The sequence below is a fragment of the Gopherus evgoodei genome, chromosome 12 (genome assembly GCF_007399415.2).
Source record: "Gopherus evgoodei ecotype Sinaloan lineage chromosome 12, rGopEvg1_v1.p, whole genome shotgun sequence".
NCBI classification, from domain to species: Eukaryota; Metazoa; Chordata; order Testudines; family Testudinidae; genus Gopherus; species Gopherus evgoodei.
This window is the reverse complement of record NC_044333.1, coordinates 31315508-31332979: the sequence shown is the minus strand read 5'-3', so window position 1 is coordinate 31332979 and position 17472 is coordinate 31315508. Positions and strand designations below refer to the sequence as shown.

Genomic DNA, 17472 nt, shown 5'->3' with positions numbered 1-17472 from the left:
ACAAGGACACCTGTTCTCTCCATCCTTCTATTCTGCTTATTTTAGAAAATCGCAGCTTTAAGCAACATTTGATAAAATTAGGTTCAATGTATAACTGTTAAACATATCCAAAAATAGTCCATCCAGACAAGCATATCAATTCTCTGTGTGTACTCTTCTATGGGAGTAGAAAGTAGGAAAAGCATTCTTCTGAGAACAGAAGCTACTCGACTGACATTAAATAACAGACAATTAAAATAATGGACTAATCCGTGCAATGTTTCATTTGTACCTTAAACCAGAGCACACAAATCTAGCCCAAGAACTATTTCTGCCTGCCTACTCGGCTGGTGTTCAATGAGGCAATTAAAGATGGAGAATCATTCAGGGGGAGAGAAGTACACTGCATTCCCTCTCCTGGAAACATTAGCTTGCTTGCTCTCTCTGTTGTTTTCCTTAATCTAAACTAAAAGTCCATGAGGCCAGAAGTATATGGGTAGAGTAAATAGAAATAGCAGGAAATCAGGCTCCAAAGCTGAGAGAAGGGCAGAAAGTGCATCTGAAACAGGTGCCTACATGCTGTTTGGTTGATCCCCTCTCTAGCAGATTGTAATAGCTTTTAATATTTATGTATCAACACACAGATTTCATCTATGCTTTCCGGATGCAACAATTCCCATAACAACTACGAAACATGTTCTGTCACAAAAGGATCAGGGCTCTACATTCCTGCTTCTTTTTCAACTACTTTTGGAGTTGAACGAGCGTCAGTAACTGCCTTCCAAGGACAATGCTTTCTGATTTCTTTATGAGGGAAGACCAGTACAAGGAGATGGGTCCCCACTTGTATTTTGTAGGTGGCTACACTGTTCTGATCTCTAATGGGAGCTTTTACCACAGCCCTCCATTCAGAATCCCTTCGCCTCATCACTGCAAGATCCACTGTGAACTTTGGTGGAACAAGAAGATAAGGACCTTCTTTGGAACTGACTCACTCTATTATGTGACACAGACAACTGGGTAACCATCTGGTTAATAAAGTTGCAGCCTATTCTCTGAACCATAACAGACAGGCAGGGGAGGTGGGTTTATTTGACTACAGAGGCAGGAACAGAGAAAGAAATGAGACACTATTCAAAGACTCAATGCCAATATTCTGAGAATACAAACACTGTCTTTGCTGAATAGACAAACTGAAACAATTATTGAATGTTTTGCCTCTTCCTGGACTTCCCTAAGAATGCTGGACCAGAATAGTACAGGTAGCTCCATGTGGAGGACTCTTCCCACACATGGATATCTCCCTTTCTATGCAGAAAGGGGAAAACAGTGCTTCAAGATACTGTTCTTCACACTGCCCACAGAAGGAGATAGGTGGATTTCAGAAAATGAGACTGAGGGCAATATGGAATAGCCTCTGTGTGCAACGCCGTCCCCAACTCTGCTCCTGTTCAGAAATCTGGACTAAAGTAAAATAGCAGGCATCTGTACTTCCTCCATCTGGCTTTCTCTGCAGCTCATACCACAGGAGGACCCCAGATAATAGAAGCAGGGATCCTGAAAGGAGAGGAAGAGCAAAGAACAGCTGTTCTCTCTCTGAGAAAAGTTACTACTCATATTTTGCAAGAGCTCCACATCCTCATGGATCCATAAGATCTGTGGAACTGGGAGAGGCCACAAACTTTAAAATTTGTGAACCTTAATCCATTCCAGCAGAGAACAGGTTTAGCTTCAAAGGACTTTTATTTCCTCTTTCTGTGGAAGGGAGCAATCTGGTCCATTGCACCCAAGTTGCAGAAGGCATAACTGCATCCTATATTATTACTGCATTTTACATGATTATAAAGCACTAGAATTTCTCTTTTCATTTACAAAGCTTTACAGGACCTCACAATTGCACTTTTTAATAAGGTGATCAAACCCTTTGCGTTTTTCCCAATTAGCTGCACTTTTTCCCTATTTTTAAAAATCGTACAGCTATATTTGTAAAGAACTTTAAGATGCATATAAACATTGCTGCAAAAATCAGGAATTATGGGGAACTTAAGCGATCTCATTATTCTGGTACAGGTATAAAACATACCACACATGTCTTACTGTTCAAACTGAATAACTAGTGGCAAAGGAAAAAAATTAACATCTTATTTAAATAGCTTTGGGCCTAATTTTAGTGACATCTCATCCATTGGCCTCCACTGGAGAGGAGGCATGTTGGTGGACTAACAGACATGAATGCTGGTAATAGAATTTTCACATGCAAATGTGTGTGAAAATTCAATCATCAGCCGTTGGAAGTGTTTATGAATGGAGCTTGAAAAATCAGGTCCTTTATTTATAAAGCAAACAACTTATAGCAAATGGACCAATATGCAAACACAAGAACAACACAAAATAGTTGAAGTGTAAGAAATGGCAATAATTCAAGCCGCAACAATGAGCAGAAGGTGTGGGGGCAGGGGTGTTGACCAGAACCCCCTGTGAATCGACAATGTCCACAATAAACATACACTTGCAAAAGAGCAGTGACTAGCCTTGTGGTCATGGAGGTTAACTAATGCTAGTGTGTGCACATTGTGCCTCTGAAAACTATTAATTTCCATTGGAAATATCTTGTGGAAAACTATTTGTTATTACTAATATTAAAGAAGTGGCAACCAAGATCGAGTCTTCATTGTGCTTGGCACTGTACAAATGAATAAGACAGTTGCTGCCCCAAAAAAGCTTAGTCTTAACCAAGACATATAAAGGGTTAGAAGATAAAGAGGCATGAATTGATTTGCCTGAGGTCATATAGGAGATCAGAGGCACTGCCAGGAACTGAACAGAAGTCTTCTAAGTCCCAGTTCAGTGCCACATACACAGAACACAATGATGCCAAGATTTTTATACTGATCAACTTCTTTCAAATATATCCCCTTCGTTAGGTGTATATATTGTCTCATGATGAAAGAACACTAAAAATTTTTTTTTAAAAAACTGTCCCTTCTATAATTCTTATCCATTTTTGATAGGTAAGAAATGCTTTTCCAAATCAGCATACTGTACCTTTAATGGTTCATCTGCAGTTCAGAATAAAATTGGATCTATTTGTTGTTCATTGTTATATTCTGTTCCAAGATTCATAATTTGAAAATTGACTTTGGGGACTTTTTGCTTGGTCTATTAAAATGATTCATGTTTCATTCAACATAAATTGTGCATACACAGAGGAGGCTTAGTACACGTATTCAGAGTATAATAACTAAAGTGAATTTTGTACAAGCCGCAGTTTGTGGCAGGGATGCAGTATCATTTGTCTTAATTTTTCTTCGGCATTACATTAGGCTAGTGCATTTACATTTTCAGGTATGGCTAACCACTTTAAAACTTTCTTTTTACAGCATGAGTGAAGAGAGAATCAAATCTGCATGTTTATGTGGAGTAACAAAGTAATGCCATTTTACTGTCTAAAGTACACATGGATTTACTTTCCATTTACCTTAGTGCACAAGGCGACTGTAAAGTGCATGAAATATTCACCACCTATGAATCATGTAATGCTCCTATTAAAATGATGATAATGTTCTGTTTTGCCTTTCAAAAACATGATATGGTAACAGTCACATACTCTAAGTGATTTTATCACTAAAAACTACAAGTGTAATATACAGTATGGCATGGAAAAGTTTAATATATCTTAAAACTTTACAATATTTTGTGTGCAAATTAGCCACATGAGAACATGACATAAGACTGCATGCATTCACTATCTTGTGAAATATTTATTTGGCAAACTTGTGGCATAAGAAGAGCCCATTAAATAAGACTTTGGAATAAGACAGACAGACAGATAAATCTGACCTGATTTACAACCTAGGTGAGTTACAACAGAATTTTGCCATATGTATCGACCATTATTTCAGCAAGGTGACATGCTTAATACATTCCGTATTTTAGCTTAATTTTTCAAATATGGCAATACTTGACAAAATATTTCTGCAGTGAGAGCCTGATTTTCACAGCTATTCTAACAGATTTTCATTTCTATAGGTGCAACTTTCTGCTCACAAAGATTTTTGGTTCACAAACACCAGTGGCCACCGCTGAAAAGCATTAACACCTGCATACATAGGTGACAGGGTATTCAAGGGCAAATAGGTTTTGTGCATGAAAATTCTTGCGCCTATACATGACAACAATAGAATCACTTGCGCATGCAGGAGTTAGGGCAAATGTAAAGTCTGGGGTCTGAAAATCAGTCTCTAAACTTTAGTTTGATGTCAACAAACAACTTAGTTCATTTTACACTTGATTGAAGACACTCACCAAACAGCAATGGTCAGCTCATCCAGATAAAAGCAGCAAAGAGTCCTGTGGCACCTTATAGACTAACAGACGTATTGGAGCATGAGCTTTCGTCGGACGCATGTCATCCAGATAAGACAAGACATCACCTGCATAAGATGTAGGGTAAGCAAACAGATTCTGGGAGGCATTCTGACAAACAGGGTAGTGGCTCAGCTCTTATCTCGAGGATTTAGGAAAAAGACCATTTGCTGGGCTCTTCTTGTTCCACAGATGGTCACAACATGCCAAAATCTCATTAAACATAATACAGACACTTCTATAACCTTAATAGCATCTGAGGAGTATGTAAGTGACTCAACCGTTAGAAAAAAATTAAACATGATATAAGTGTGCAAGTCAGCTGAGACTGAGCACACAAACTTTGGTGTCCAAACTCATCTCCCATTCTGGACTTCATTAGCAGCACAAAAACAGCATACAAAATACATCACAGCATTAGTTTTTTCCTCAAGCTAAGTTGGTCCTAGGGTATACTGCTCAGGATCTCCTCTATTCTAATCCCCACCCTTTTTATATTCTAGTTGGAGCTAACTGGAACCACTTGCCAGCATTATTATATAGTAATTAACTGAGCCTAAGGTGACTCAAAAGAAAAGCCCTGAACTCCTATACAGAATCAGCTGCCATTTGACAAAAACAGACTAAAAATATGAGCCATATTTTCAGTAACAGCCTGTTTGTTTTTATATCCAAAAAAACCACATGCAATTATTTGCAAGGCAAAACAGTCCTCAAGCAGGTATTAGAATGTGACCCATGGTTCCAGATTACAAATATGGCCTAGGTGTTATTATAATAATATATGGAGCTATACCTATGTCATGGAGCTGGAAGGGATCCTGAAAGGTCATTGAGTCCAGCCCCCTGCCTTCACTAGCAGGACTAAATACTGATTTTGCTCCAGATCCCTAAGTGGCCCCCTCAGGGATTGAACTCACCACCCTGGGTTTAGTAGGCCAATGCTCAAACCACTGAGCTATTCCTCTCCCTAAAACTAAATGTATCCAATGAGGATGGGATTCAAACACATGCATGCAGAGCACAACGGATTAGCAGTCCATCACCTTAACCACTTGGCCACCTCATCAGTTGATAAGAACATGCATCCAGAGAGATACACAAGTTAACTAGCAATTTTTTTCCAGGTATACCAGTATAATTATATCAGTATAGGTAAACTCCTATAGTCACACCAGTATAACTCCTCCTTGTAGACTTATTCCAGAAGATTTTTTTTCCTTCGGTTTTGCTTAAACAGCTTCCAAAGCAACATAAACTAAACTGGAAAAAGGCACTCTTATACTGGCATAAGGGTGGCCACATGAGGAATTATACCACTGTATCTATAGTGGTTTAAATTTACACTCTCTTATACCAGTATAACTTCCCTGTGCAGACAAACTCTAAGAGGTACATTCATGATGGCTCGGGTTCCACATGTGATTACAATAAATATCTGTGGAGATAACTTTTGTTTATTTGTCTTTCATTAAGCTACATTTTCCCATAATCTCCAAAAGATAATGGTAATAATCTACCAACAAACAGCTGTCACGTTCATATTACAAGATTTCTATGTTTCTCCAAACCACCATCCAGGTATTTATAAAGTGTCCAATCACGATGGTATCTAGTCCTGGATTAGACTCTTTATCTACTGTACTTGGAATTATTCACAATTCTGTATTTTGTACTGCACAGAACAGAACACATGTAATGTTAGCCTTAATCACAGCCATATTAGCACTAAACCAAATACACAAATTATTCAGCTGAGCAATTCACAAAAGGTACTTAACATGTATGTTATCATATTCTCTCTTATTTCTGGCTCAAGTCTAGTCTATTTCCATAGAGACACCAAAATGCAACACAAATACTATTCAAATTTGTATTTTCTGGGTACACAGTGAGAGCTTTGAGATTCAAAGTCAAGCCATTTTCTTTCCCAGTATAAAATAATTTTCAGCAGGAAATGATGATGATGGCTCTTGTAATATCATTTGGGAATTTTTTTTTCTCTCTCTCTCTCTCTCTCTTAAATACATTCACTTCCATGTTAAGTAATATTTTCCCATCACATTTTGAAATTACATGAGCACAGATTACTGCCTTGCAAAATTAAGTAAATAAATAACTTTATTGACTTCATTAATTAAAATGCAAGGAACTCAGGTAAAGCTAAATATAATATAGAACCGTTAAAAAACAAAACGAACAAAACACTGAAAAGTAACTGGTTCCAACACATGGTCAGAAAACTCAATCATATAGAAACAAGTAGTGTAGGTGTTAAAATCATACAGGGTAAGAAAAAAAAATCTATATTTTAATCTTTTTGGGTGAAAACAAATTATCTTATTTACTACATGAATGGTTTCCTCAATTTGATGCCAATCTTTGGAGGCAACTTCAACCTGTCTGAATTAAACAGCCTGCACAAGAAAAGACTAGATTATTTATATTATGGAGGACTGCTTAAAAAATAAAATTGAAAGATTACCTTACCGTACACTGAAAATAAGAACATGCACATCACTCTATCTTACAAAAATCTAATTTTAGTTTATTCTGTTCATAGAGAGAAGTTTGATTATATATAGATATATATAACAAACTAATTTTTTGGGGGGGAGGGGAGGACCTAGAGACAGGAAGAGACCCATAAATGTTTCTGTCACTGTATGTTGCAATAATAATTTTACAGTCAGGAGGCCTTCTGATATTTAGTCATCAAATCTGAAGTATAAAACTAACATTTTTTCAACCAGCAATGTACAGGATGAACTATAATGTCATAATGGCTTGTTTGTTTTAAGAGTTATATTCCTTCTCAAAAACAATCAAATTAAAAGTGATTCACTAAAGCACATAAAAGTGGCAAGACAGAAGTGTCTTATGTTAAGACCCATAGACAAAGGGTTCCACAAATAAAGGTTTTTCCTGAAGCCAAATGTGGGCAGCCTGCTAAGCGAAGCTTACAACGTTTTAAAAATAAATAAATTACTGTGCTGGGGTCTTCTCCTGCAAACATTTTCTATCAGGTATAGTGCTTGTTATGGTGAGCAGAACCATTGACGAGCTCACTCACAGTGGTGTGCGTCACTTCTGGTAGCGAGTGTTTGAACAGTCAGGCACCTAACTATTGAAAAAGCAATATTTCATGGAAAACAACTGCTTGGACTATGTGGTAATTTGTGGTCACTTTTTTCTTTTTTGTATCTGAGGCAGTGGAGTACCTTCCACTGGGCTTAGAAGCCCCAGACTCTAGGCAAACCCCAGGATTCATTCCTAGTGTGATTTAAAGGGTTTATATCAGTGATGAATTTGGGCCAATAATTCCAGGACATGTGCCACTTCATTGTACCCAAATATTCCAGAAACATTCTTTCATCCCATTGATTGGTAGTGATATTCAATTAAACGTGTTCCTGAAAAGCATACACAGCACTACAGCAGAAGAGGTTACATATACCATCAGCACACTAAATCAGTTCATATTCTATTTGCTCCCCAATGTCTTATTTATTGCTAAGAAACAAAAGCTTAAGAAGCTGGAGGTGAGGATCTATTAAATGTGACAGCTGGGCTATACAAGAGCATAAGGAAAAGTTATAAAAGATTTCACTATCACTCTTTCACCGAAGCTAAAAGGGACAACAGTTGCATGGGTGTCTGTGATATAACTGTAATAATCTGGTTGTGCCCTAGCTGATGTTTAAATATATGATGACATCAGAATGGCATTTTAAATGAAGGCCAATAGGCCAATTTCGGTATGGCTTGGACATGGAGGAGGAGAATTTAAAGGGCACAAAGGGCAAATATGCTTTAGTACTGCCATGGCAAAGCTTAGGACTAGTGTGTTAAAGTGTAGATATCAGTTGCTTTAAGAAAAAAGAAGTTGAGAAAAATGTTATTTGGCATTTCAGTATTTTTAGGAAAATAGTAATGCAAATGTATGCAAGAATCAAAACATAACCAATTACTGATGGGAATAAAGTAAACAAAACATGGACCTAATACCATAATCCTATTTCAGGGACTTGGTGGAATTAGCAAACTATTATTATCATGCAATACCACATTATTTATTTTGTACAAGTGATAACAAGGAAAGGATGGCAGAAAGAGCAGATGAGGTCTGCAAAAGTGACCTTCTAATTATGCACCTCAAGAGCTAAACTTTCCAAGAAGATAACAGGGCAAAAGCATGTGAATGGTACATGATTCTAAAGACTTGAGTCATCCTTCCAGTGCAATTAACACACTTCATGCACAAACATAAGCTGCAGTACACCCAAGTACTGTGTCTAGGAACGCTAGCCGTTTACTTAATTTCACTGAATGTTTAAATGAATACACATTGAACTGAAAAAGAACCACTTATTAAAGTTCCTTTTTAAAATGATCAATGAGCACTTGTGCTGGAGATCAAATTCAGACCATTCAAAAACCTTCAATTCCAAGTGAACGGCCATGCCTTGATACATAAAGGACTAATACAAGCAGTCACTTGGACTAGAGCCCCATGAAAAACACCGGGTGACAAAAGCCCCTTACAGCAATCTGCAAGAAGGAGAAATAAATTAATCAAACTGCCAAACGAAGAAGGCCGTGTTTGACCTCCTTCTGATCTCATTACTTCTCTATTACCCTTTTGAAAAACATCCTCTTACAAAGATCACTAATTGAAGATTATGTGGAGCGGAATCACACCTCTCCATCACCGTGGTAACTTTAACTCATTTGTCATTCTAATAATTCACTTCTTTTCTTTTCTGAACAGACAGAGACACTAATGGACTATCATCAGTTAAAAAGGCAATTTTTCCATTTAATTGCACTCACTAAATACTGCAATAGAACAACTGGAAAAGCAATACTCTCACTATTTAATCATACTATAGTAATAATAAAACACTGCTTCAAAATAAACTTGGTAACATGTAAAATGTACTACAATAGCTGTTACAATAGCTAGAATAGCAACATTATTTTGAGATAATGGTGTTTGCTCTTTTTAAATATTATCCTTTATTTTTGACAATGTTTATGAAAGGAACAGCCACGCACTGTACAGAAAGTCATTGTGTAAGGTCCTTCACAGTAATTTCAATTCTGTTTTCACCCTACTACTGCAGTTCAAGAGATCTCATGAGCTAACACAGCCAATAGAGGATTTGTAAAAGATAAACATCCAAACATTTAGGCCTTGTTTACACACAATATTTGTATCACTATAACTAAGTTATAACGGTACCACCTCTACTGCGGGTGCCTTATACTGGGATAGCTTATTTTCTTCCCTCTATAGGAATAGTTACACCCCACTAAGAAGTATCTTTGTACCAGTATAACCACATTCATTCTAGAGATTTATCACTTTAACTATACTGATATAGTTGAAGGCATACTGCTTCCATTTGTAGATAAGGCCCTAGTGTATGGCTTAGAACTGCCCATTTTGATATCACATCACAGAGTACACAACATTTGTGAAGAATATTTTCTATATTTACTTAAGTTCAATCTATGAGCCCAAACTCACAAAACCTTACTCCATATAGGCTGTCCCACTGACTCAACAGGACCACTCACATGGGTAACTACCATTTCATCTGGCTTTCTATAGCACAAGAAGATATAAATATTTTATGTGAGAAAGGATTTGCAGATCTGGGCCCCACATGCTTGATCATATACTTACTTATGCTCCTTAAAAGTAAGCAGATCACAAATGTAAGTAGAGAGGATGGTGGAAAGCTAAATAGCAGCTTATTTTGAATAGTATGCTGTTGGCAAGACGCCCATTTCTGCCACCGTTATGTTCATTAAGTAATACTATTAGTCAACAAATGGTCCCAATGAAAACAATGGGCTGTTTGCAGACTAAAGATCTACTCTCAAATAAGAGTGCAATTTGGTCTGTGATGGAATGTTCACCCTGTGACAGGTTCCCTCCAGGGTGCTACCTGGAACTGGAGTACCACGGAGCCTGCCTGACAAACCACCCTGGGCTCCCTTTCACACTGTGCTGCTCTGACAAGCTGCTAAGCTCTCCAAGCTTCAATCAGCACACACACGGGTAGGGACACACCCAGCTATAGCTGTACACAGATACTGAGATCAGCTCTGCATGGGAAGACTCAGGTAAGTCACCTCCCAGTTCTTGAGGGACACACCCCACTCTGGAGTGTAAACCCAAAGTTAGACCGTCTTGCACTGCACAGGGAACTGTACAGCATAGCTCATAAAATTCACCCCTTCCCTCAATGTGGAGAGAGATATGCAACAGCTTTCTGCCCCAAAGTATAATTTCCACACACTGATTTTAGACAAAACAAAAACAAGTTTATTAACAACAAAAGATAGAGTATAAGTGATTATAACGGATAGCAAACAGATCAGAGCCCATTACCTAGTAAATAAAACAAAAACACAATCTAAGCTTAATATACTAAAGAAATTGGAGATGAGTAGCAAATTCTCACACTAAAATGATGATTTAAGCAGTTTGCAAAGTTTCTTGAGGGCAAGTTGTACTTGCTTGCAGCTTAAACCCCCACATATTCCTTTTACAAGCTAGAAATTCTAGCCTGGGTTCCGTCCTTGTTTCTCAGGTGTTTCCAAACATCTCCTTTGGACAGGGAGTCAGAAGAACTTTGATGGTATCACTCCCCTGTCTTAAATAGCTTTTGCATACGGCCAGAACCCTTTGTCTCCAACTTTAGTTTCCACGCCTTTCAGTGGAAAAAACACTGGTATTCCAAGATGGAGTCCAGTCCCAGGTGACTTGGTCACATGTATCTGTAGAGCTATAGCAGCCATGACTTGGAGACTGTTCCTCAGGAAGGCTCCTGGGTGAGAGATTAGCATCTTCTAAGACCTATTGTTCTCCCTAACAGCCCTTCCCAGCCAATCATCTAGACTGACTGCCTACTGGGTGTTCCCCAGGTGTAAACACATTTGTAATAGGTGCATAGACAATGTTCCTAATTTCAGAAACCAAAATGATACATGCATACAAATAGGACAATCATATTCAGTGAACCATAATCTTTTCAATGACCTTACATGACTATCTTGCATAAAGTACACCAGTTATGCCATCATATCACAATAATATTATGAAGAATATGGGGCATAATGCCACACACCCCACACCAGCCTTGAAAGGGTTAATAAGGCTGAAAAGGAGGCCAATTAACTTGGTAGGCCACACCTGTGGGGAATTAGGATAGATAAGCAACCCTTGATTGTGAACAGAACCCAGAGAGAAGGAACAGATGAGGCTATGATAAAGCCAGAAAGTTAGCAGCAGAAGGGGACTGAAATGTGGAGGTCTCCAGTCACTCTCTAGCATTAGAGAGAAAAAGGAGGAAACTAAGGCGAGAACAGAAGCACTAGGGTCCTGGCCCTGGATGGAGAGTGTACCCAGAAGAGGGTACGGAAAGATCTTGAGAGAGTTGAAATAGGAGCAGCCCACAGAAATAGTAGCAAGGATTGTGCAGACCTTGGCTGCTGGTTGTAAGAACATAACATAATAATAGCCATACTGGGTCAGATCAAAGGTCCATCCAGCCCAGGATCCTGTCTGCCGACAGTGGCCAATGCCAGGTGTCCCAGAGGGAGTGAACCTAACAGGTAATAATCAAGTGAGCTCTCTCCTGCCATCCATCTCCACCCTCTGACAAACAGAGGCTAGGGACACCATTCTTTACCCTTCCTGGCTAATAGTCATTAATGGACTTAACCTCCACGATTTATCTTGTTCTCTTTTAAACTCTGTAATAGTCCTAACCTTCACAACCTCCTCAGGCAAGGAGTTCCACAGGTTGACTATGCGCTGTGTGAAGAAGAACTTCCTTTTATTTGTTTTAAACCTGCAGCCCATTAATTCAATTTGGTGGCCCATAGTTCTTATATTATGGGAACAAATAAATAACTTTTCCTTATTCACTTTCTCCACACCATTCATGATTTTATATACCTCTATCATATCCCCCCTTAGTCTCCTCTTTTCCAAGCTGAAAAGTCCTAGCCTCTTTAATCTCTCCTCATATGGGACCCATTCCAACCTCCTAATCATTTTATTTACTCTTCTCTGAACCGTTTTTAGTACCTGTATATCTTTTTTGAGATGAGAAGACCACATCAGAATGCAGTATTCAAGATGTGGGCATACCATGGATTTATATAAGGGCAATAAGATATTCTCCATCTTATTCTCTATCCCTTTTTTAATGATTCCTAACATCCTGTTTGCTTTTTTGATTGCCACTGCACACTGCGTGGACATCTTCAGAGAACTATCCACAATGACTCCAAGATTTCTTTCCTGATTAGTTGTAGCTAAATTAGCCCCCATCATAATGTATGTATCGTTGGGGTTATTTTTTCCAATGCGCATTACTTTACATTTATCAACATTAAATTTAAATTGCCATTCTGTTGCCCAATAACTTAGTTTTGTGAGATCTTCTAGGAGTTCTTCACAGTCTGCTTTGGTCTTAACTATCTTGAGCAGTTTATTATCTGCAAACTTTGCCACCACACTGTTTACTCCTTTCTCCAGATCATTTATGAATAAGTTGAATAGGATTGGTCCTAAGTCTGACCCTTGGGGAACACCACTAGTTACCCCTCTCCATTTCTGAAAATCTGTAGGATCCCTGGGCTGGAACCTGTAGTAATGGGTGAGCCTGGGTTCCCTTACCAGCCACTTGGGAGATGGCACAAACCAGGCCATGGAGCAGCACTCAGGATGGTTGTCTAGTAAGACTTTGGAACCCCAGAAGGGAAGGACCAGGTCATGAAGAGAAAGCACCGCAAGATGCAGAGAGGGGGGGGGGGGGCGCAAGGTGCATGAACAAGGAGCAGAAGGAGGAGTCAGACATGAGTGGAGCTAACCCCCAGAGCAGCCAGGAGAAGGCAGACCTAGCAGAGTGTGTACCCTGTGACATGGTCCAATGGAAAAAAAATTAAAAAGCAATTATTGGAACTACTCTTGCTAAGAGCAAGTGCTGCCTGTGTAGTGTCCTTTAATTATTTATTCAAAATTTACATGCGGAACCTTATTGATTCCAGTGAGACTAACTGCTAAACCAATATGAATGAAATTGACAGCAATACAGGAAGTCAAGAAACATTACACAAGGCCAAGTCGAAAAGTCTGAGAGGTGAGAAACTGACATAATATGAGAAATTTACTGACACACATGACCGCTGCAGACCAAAACATTTCCAATCCTCCTGATTTGCAGGAAACAAATGTAAACTCAGACCTCACACATGACAAGACTAGAGTAGGTAGACATATCTTTGGGTTTTCTAGCAACTGGGTTTAGTTGGGGTATATGTCACTACTCTGAAAGGCAGATCATTGAGCAATTCAAGTCCTCTGTGGAAGAATGGACTCACAAGTGGTGTCCCCCTTGTTGTTGGGTATAACGTAGCACCTTTTCAGGCTCTAACAACCCCTGTTGATGGTTGCATCAACCCTGCAGGAGTCTCTTTTCTCATGACTTTGCCCTTCAGCCAGGTCATTTTAAAGTCTCTCCCCTTCCAAGTGTTAAAAAAAGAAACACACAAAAGTCCACAAACATCCCAACACAAAAGATCCTTCTGCCCCCCACTCTCTTGGGCTATTCTTCAGCCTGTCTTGGGACTCAGTTTTCAGCCTCACTCCAGGCTCTACAGTTTTTACATCAGGCTTGTACGCCCTTTCTTCTGGGTGGTAAGGGAACTTAGGCCTACACTCTGCTCTGGGTTCCTGCCATACTAAGCAGCTAAGTCAGATCTTTCAGATGAACTGACATTTCTCCAGGTCACTTCCTAACAACAAACAACCTCATGCTGCTTCTTTGCAGCCTTTACTTAACACACCCTCTTCTCTGTTTCTTAGGCCTCCCACTTTTCCCTCAGGCTTCCTATCTCCTCCTTCCTCCTCTGGAAGGTCGACCGCTCCAGACTGCCTCTGTATCATGCCAGTCCATTTCCAGGGCCAACCACAGGGATTAATTTCATCCCTTTGGCCTTCTTTAGTCTGCCTTACCCAGGCTGTTCCCAGAGAGTGAAAAAATGCTCTACTTCCCCTCTGCTAGGTTTGTCTGTCCTGGCCCCTCCCCTAACCATCCTTGTGGTTTCCACTTCCTTCTCCTACAAAGAAGGTCCAGCTCCTCCCCAGCTGGTATGATAAATTAAACATGACACACCTTCTTGGTGCTGCAAGACGTGCGCTTGATTTCACTCTCAGGGCTGGTCTATACTGGAAACTTATATTGACATAGCTATGCCTCTCAGGGGTGTGAAAAACCCACACCCCTAGAAGGCATAGCTATGCCAACCTAACTCCATGTGGAGACAGTGCTAGGTTGATGAAAGAATTCTCCTGGGGAAGTGGGATTAACTACAGGGATGGGAGAACCATCCTTTCCATTGTTGTGGTGAGTGTTTACACTTAGGACGCTTCAGCTCCACAGCTGTAGCCTTTTATGTGCAGACATACCCTCAGACTCTTCTTTATAGTAACTACCCAGCTCCTTCCTCGGCTAGGTATCACCTTTAATTAGGTCTATCAGGTAAAAACAGCCCACATTAACCATTGAGAGAGCTCTCCAGCCCACATTAACACTTTCATCACTTGTATGGGGTACATACCCCATAGCTACCTCCTATACCACAGCAATATTTTTTGTTTGATACCAATATCAGATATTTTCATGTAACTGTGAAGGGTCATATCTAAAAGAGTTGATGCAATGTACACAATGTAATTATAACAGTACAGCAGTTTTGTCTTTACTGGATAATAGGGGGTGAGAATGACTTTGTAAAAAACATGAACATAGCAAAGTACAACGTCTTAATGCTTAAAGTGTGACAAATTCCAGTCCAATGCAGCTGCAAAATACTAGCATGTACCACATTACTTTTACAGCAGGTTAGGAATGTTGTTCATTTTCATTCCTGCTCTCATGTCACACTGCGTGCTAGCATAACATATTCATGCATGCTTTTCTTTTGAATATGTTCTTGAAAATTCCAGCTGCGAGTGTACAATCAGCCTTTAAAAGAGGCAAAGGGAGATGCAAGGAATGTTTCCCCTTGCATATGTTTTCCAGATTCATCTGTGCAATTGGCTTGTGCCTAATACTCTATTCTCAGTATGAGAATAAACGGTATGCCAAAATTATTTTGTGGTTAAAGAAATGTGTAGGCTACCTGCTGTGTTATTTTCAACTCTGTTAAGGTAATGAGTACTTTTCTGACACCCCCCTTCCATTTACACATTTTTAGAGTATCATGAAATACACTAAAACCAAGACAGGAAAAAAATGTAATCCACTACCTTGGATGTACTGTGATTAGGCGGAGGTCTACTTCAGTGTGTTAAATTTTAGTTGCTGAGCAGAATGGCAATCATTAAGACAAGGAAATGGTTCTCTGCAACATGATATTGCGTTGCAGAACAGGCTTAAGTTAGATGTGCTTACGATGAATATTGCAGTGGCTCCTTACCTTGATTAAATACAGCAGGCTTACTCAAGTTGATTGCTGGTGTAATTTTGAAATATGAAAACATCAAGGAAAAAGTTTAACTTAACTTATTACTGTTATGCCTGATGTACCAATAAGACAGTCTTCAAACACATACATTTCTTGTTTCAACAAGTCACTGGGTACTAATAAAGGCATTTTAAGCTGCCTACTCTGATCTCCTATACACTATCCTGACCATCAGCAAATGAGCCAAGAGATATACAGTTCATTTGGGATTGTTGGCTTCGCATTCTTAATAATAGCTCAGAGGGAGAAGGAGAGAACAAATGGTATATTTTCCCCCATGCACCCCAAACATGACAGATTTTTTTCTAAGCTCTTGGTGTCATGCTGACAAGGACACAGACTTCAGGGCATGATGCAGACAGCCATGGTGACTCTACAACTGATGGGTTTAGTCATGACCAACATCAGCTTTGTATAGGTACATGAATGGAATCCAGAGAAAATATAGCTAAACATACCTGGATACACACATTCCAATTTAGTGTCATCTCACTGTAGAACTACACACACCAGAGAAAACTCTAAACCGCTGCCATATAGACTCGATGCCTATTGTATAAAGAATTAAAAATCATTTTGCTGCTTCTAAGAGAAAGTTGATAAGGAGGAAGGATAGCTTAGTGGTTTGTGCATTGGCCTGCTAAACCCAGGGTTGTGAGTTCAATCCTTGAGAGGCCCATTTAGAGATTGTGGCAAAAATTGAGGATTAAACCTGCTTTGAGCAGGGGGTTGAACTAGATGACCTCCTCAGGTCCCTACCAACCCTGATATTCTATGAAATCTATGAGTCTCTCTTCCAGAGCTTGAACTACATATGATCGCTATGTGGGCAGCCATTGTTGAACCAGTTTCAATCATCTCTGTCCCAGCAGTGAGAATCTCTGTGCAAGGTTACTGAAGTAGGAGATTTAGTAGTTAGATCATAGGAGCTATAACCACCTCTTGGGACTGAGAGATGCATATGAGAAAGAGCCAGTGGAAGCCCATAGAACTAAATACTTGCCCTTCAGCATTCACTAGCGTGAAGTGAGGGTGTTTCTGTATCTTCCATACTATCTTAGGCTTGCTTCTCTAGACTTAGATATAGAGGTACTATTGCCAGATGCACAAAAGCCAGCCCCCCTAACAAATAAACTTCTGATGTGGTCTGTAAAGAACAAGGAGGAATGAAAGTACAGTCTGACGGAATGGCTGAACATGTGGATTGCATGCAACCTGCTAATGAGGTACTTTCAACTGCTCGGCATTATGAGTTATCCAAATTCTGATGTACTGCATATCAGAATATTACATCTACTGAGCAGAGATCTATAATAACTCATAACATTGGAAAAAGTCAATTACTGAGGAGCAAAAAAAGGAAATATTTTCTCATGTATCTCTACTTTAAACACACAAATACTAATTCAGTACACCTCAACGTTTCTATGGAGCATTACAGCTATTTTGAAGACGGAGAAACTGAAGCAAATACGAGTTAGGTGACATGTTCAAGGCCATACAGAAAGTAAGTATCATATCTAGAAATAAAACCTGGATTCCGGGAAGCCAGAAAACTAATTCTCATTCCTGTGT

At 39.3% G+C, this 17472-nt stretch overlaps 1 protein-coding gene and 1 non-coding gene across 9 annotated transcripts in view; both read right to left on the bottom strand.

Annotated features, from left to right (window-relative positions):
• The window catches only part of WWOX (WW domain containing oxidoreductase), a 672980-nt gene that overhangs the window by 530743 nt on the left and 124765 nt on the right, over window positions 1-17472 (bottom strand). Inside the window, exon 6 of one of the 8 annotated variants that reach the window (XM_030582117.1) lies at window positions 4332-4412. The exons of the other annotated variants lie outside the window; for them this stretch is intronic. Within the exon in view, the coding sequence (XP_030437977.1) occupies window positions 4347-4412 (66 nt within the window). The 3' untranslated portion in view covers window positions 4332-4346. Of the gene's footprint in view, window positions 1-4331; window positions 4413-17472 lie in introns of those variants that run through there. 8 annotated transcript variants of the gene reach the window in all.
• Window positions 5332-5413, bottom strand: TRNAS-GCU. The gene has a single exon. It is a non-coding gene; the product is annotated as a tRNA-Ser (tRNA).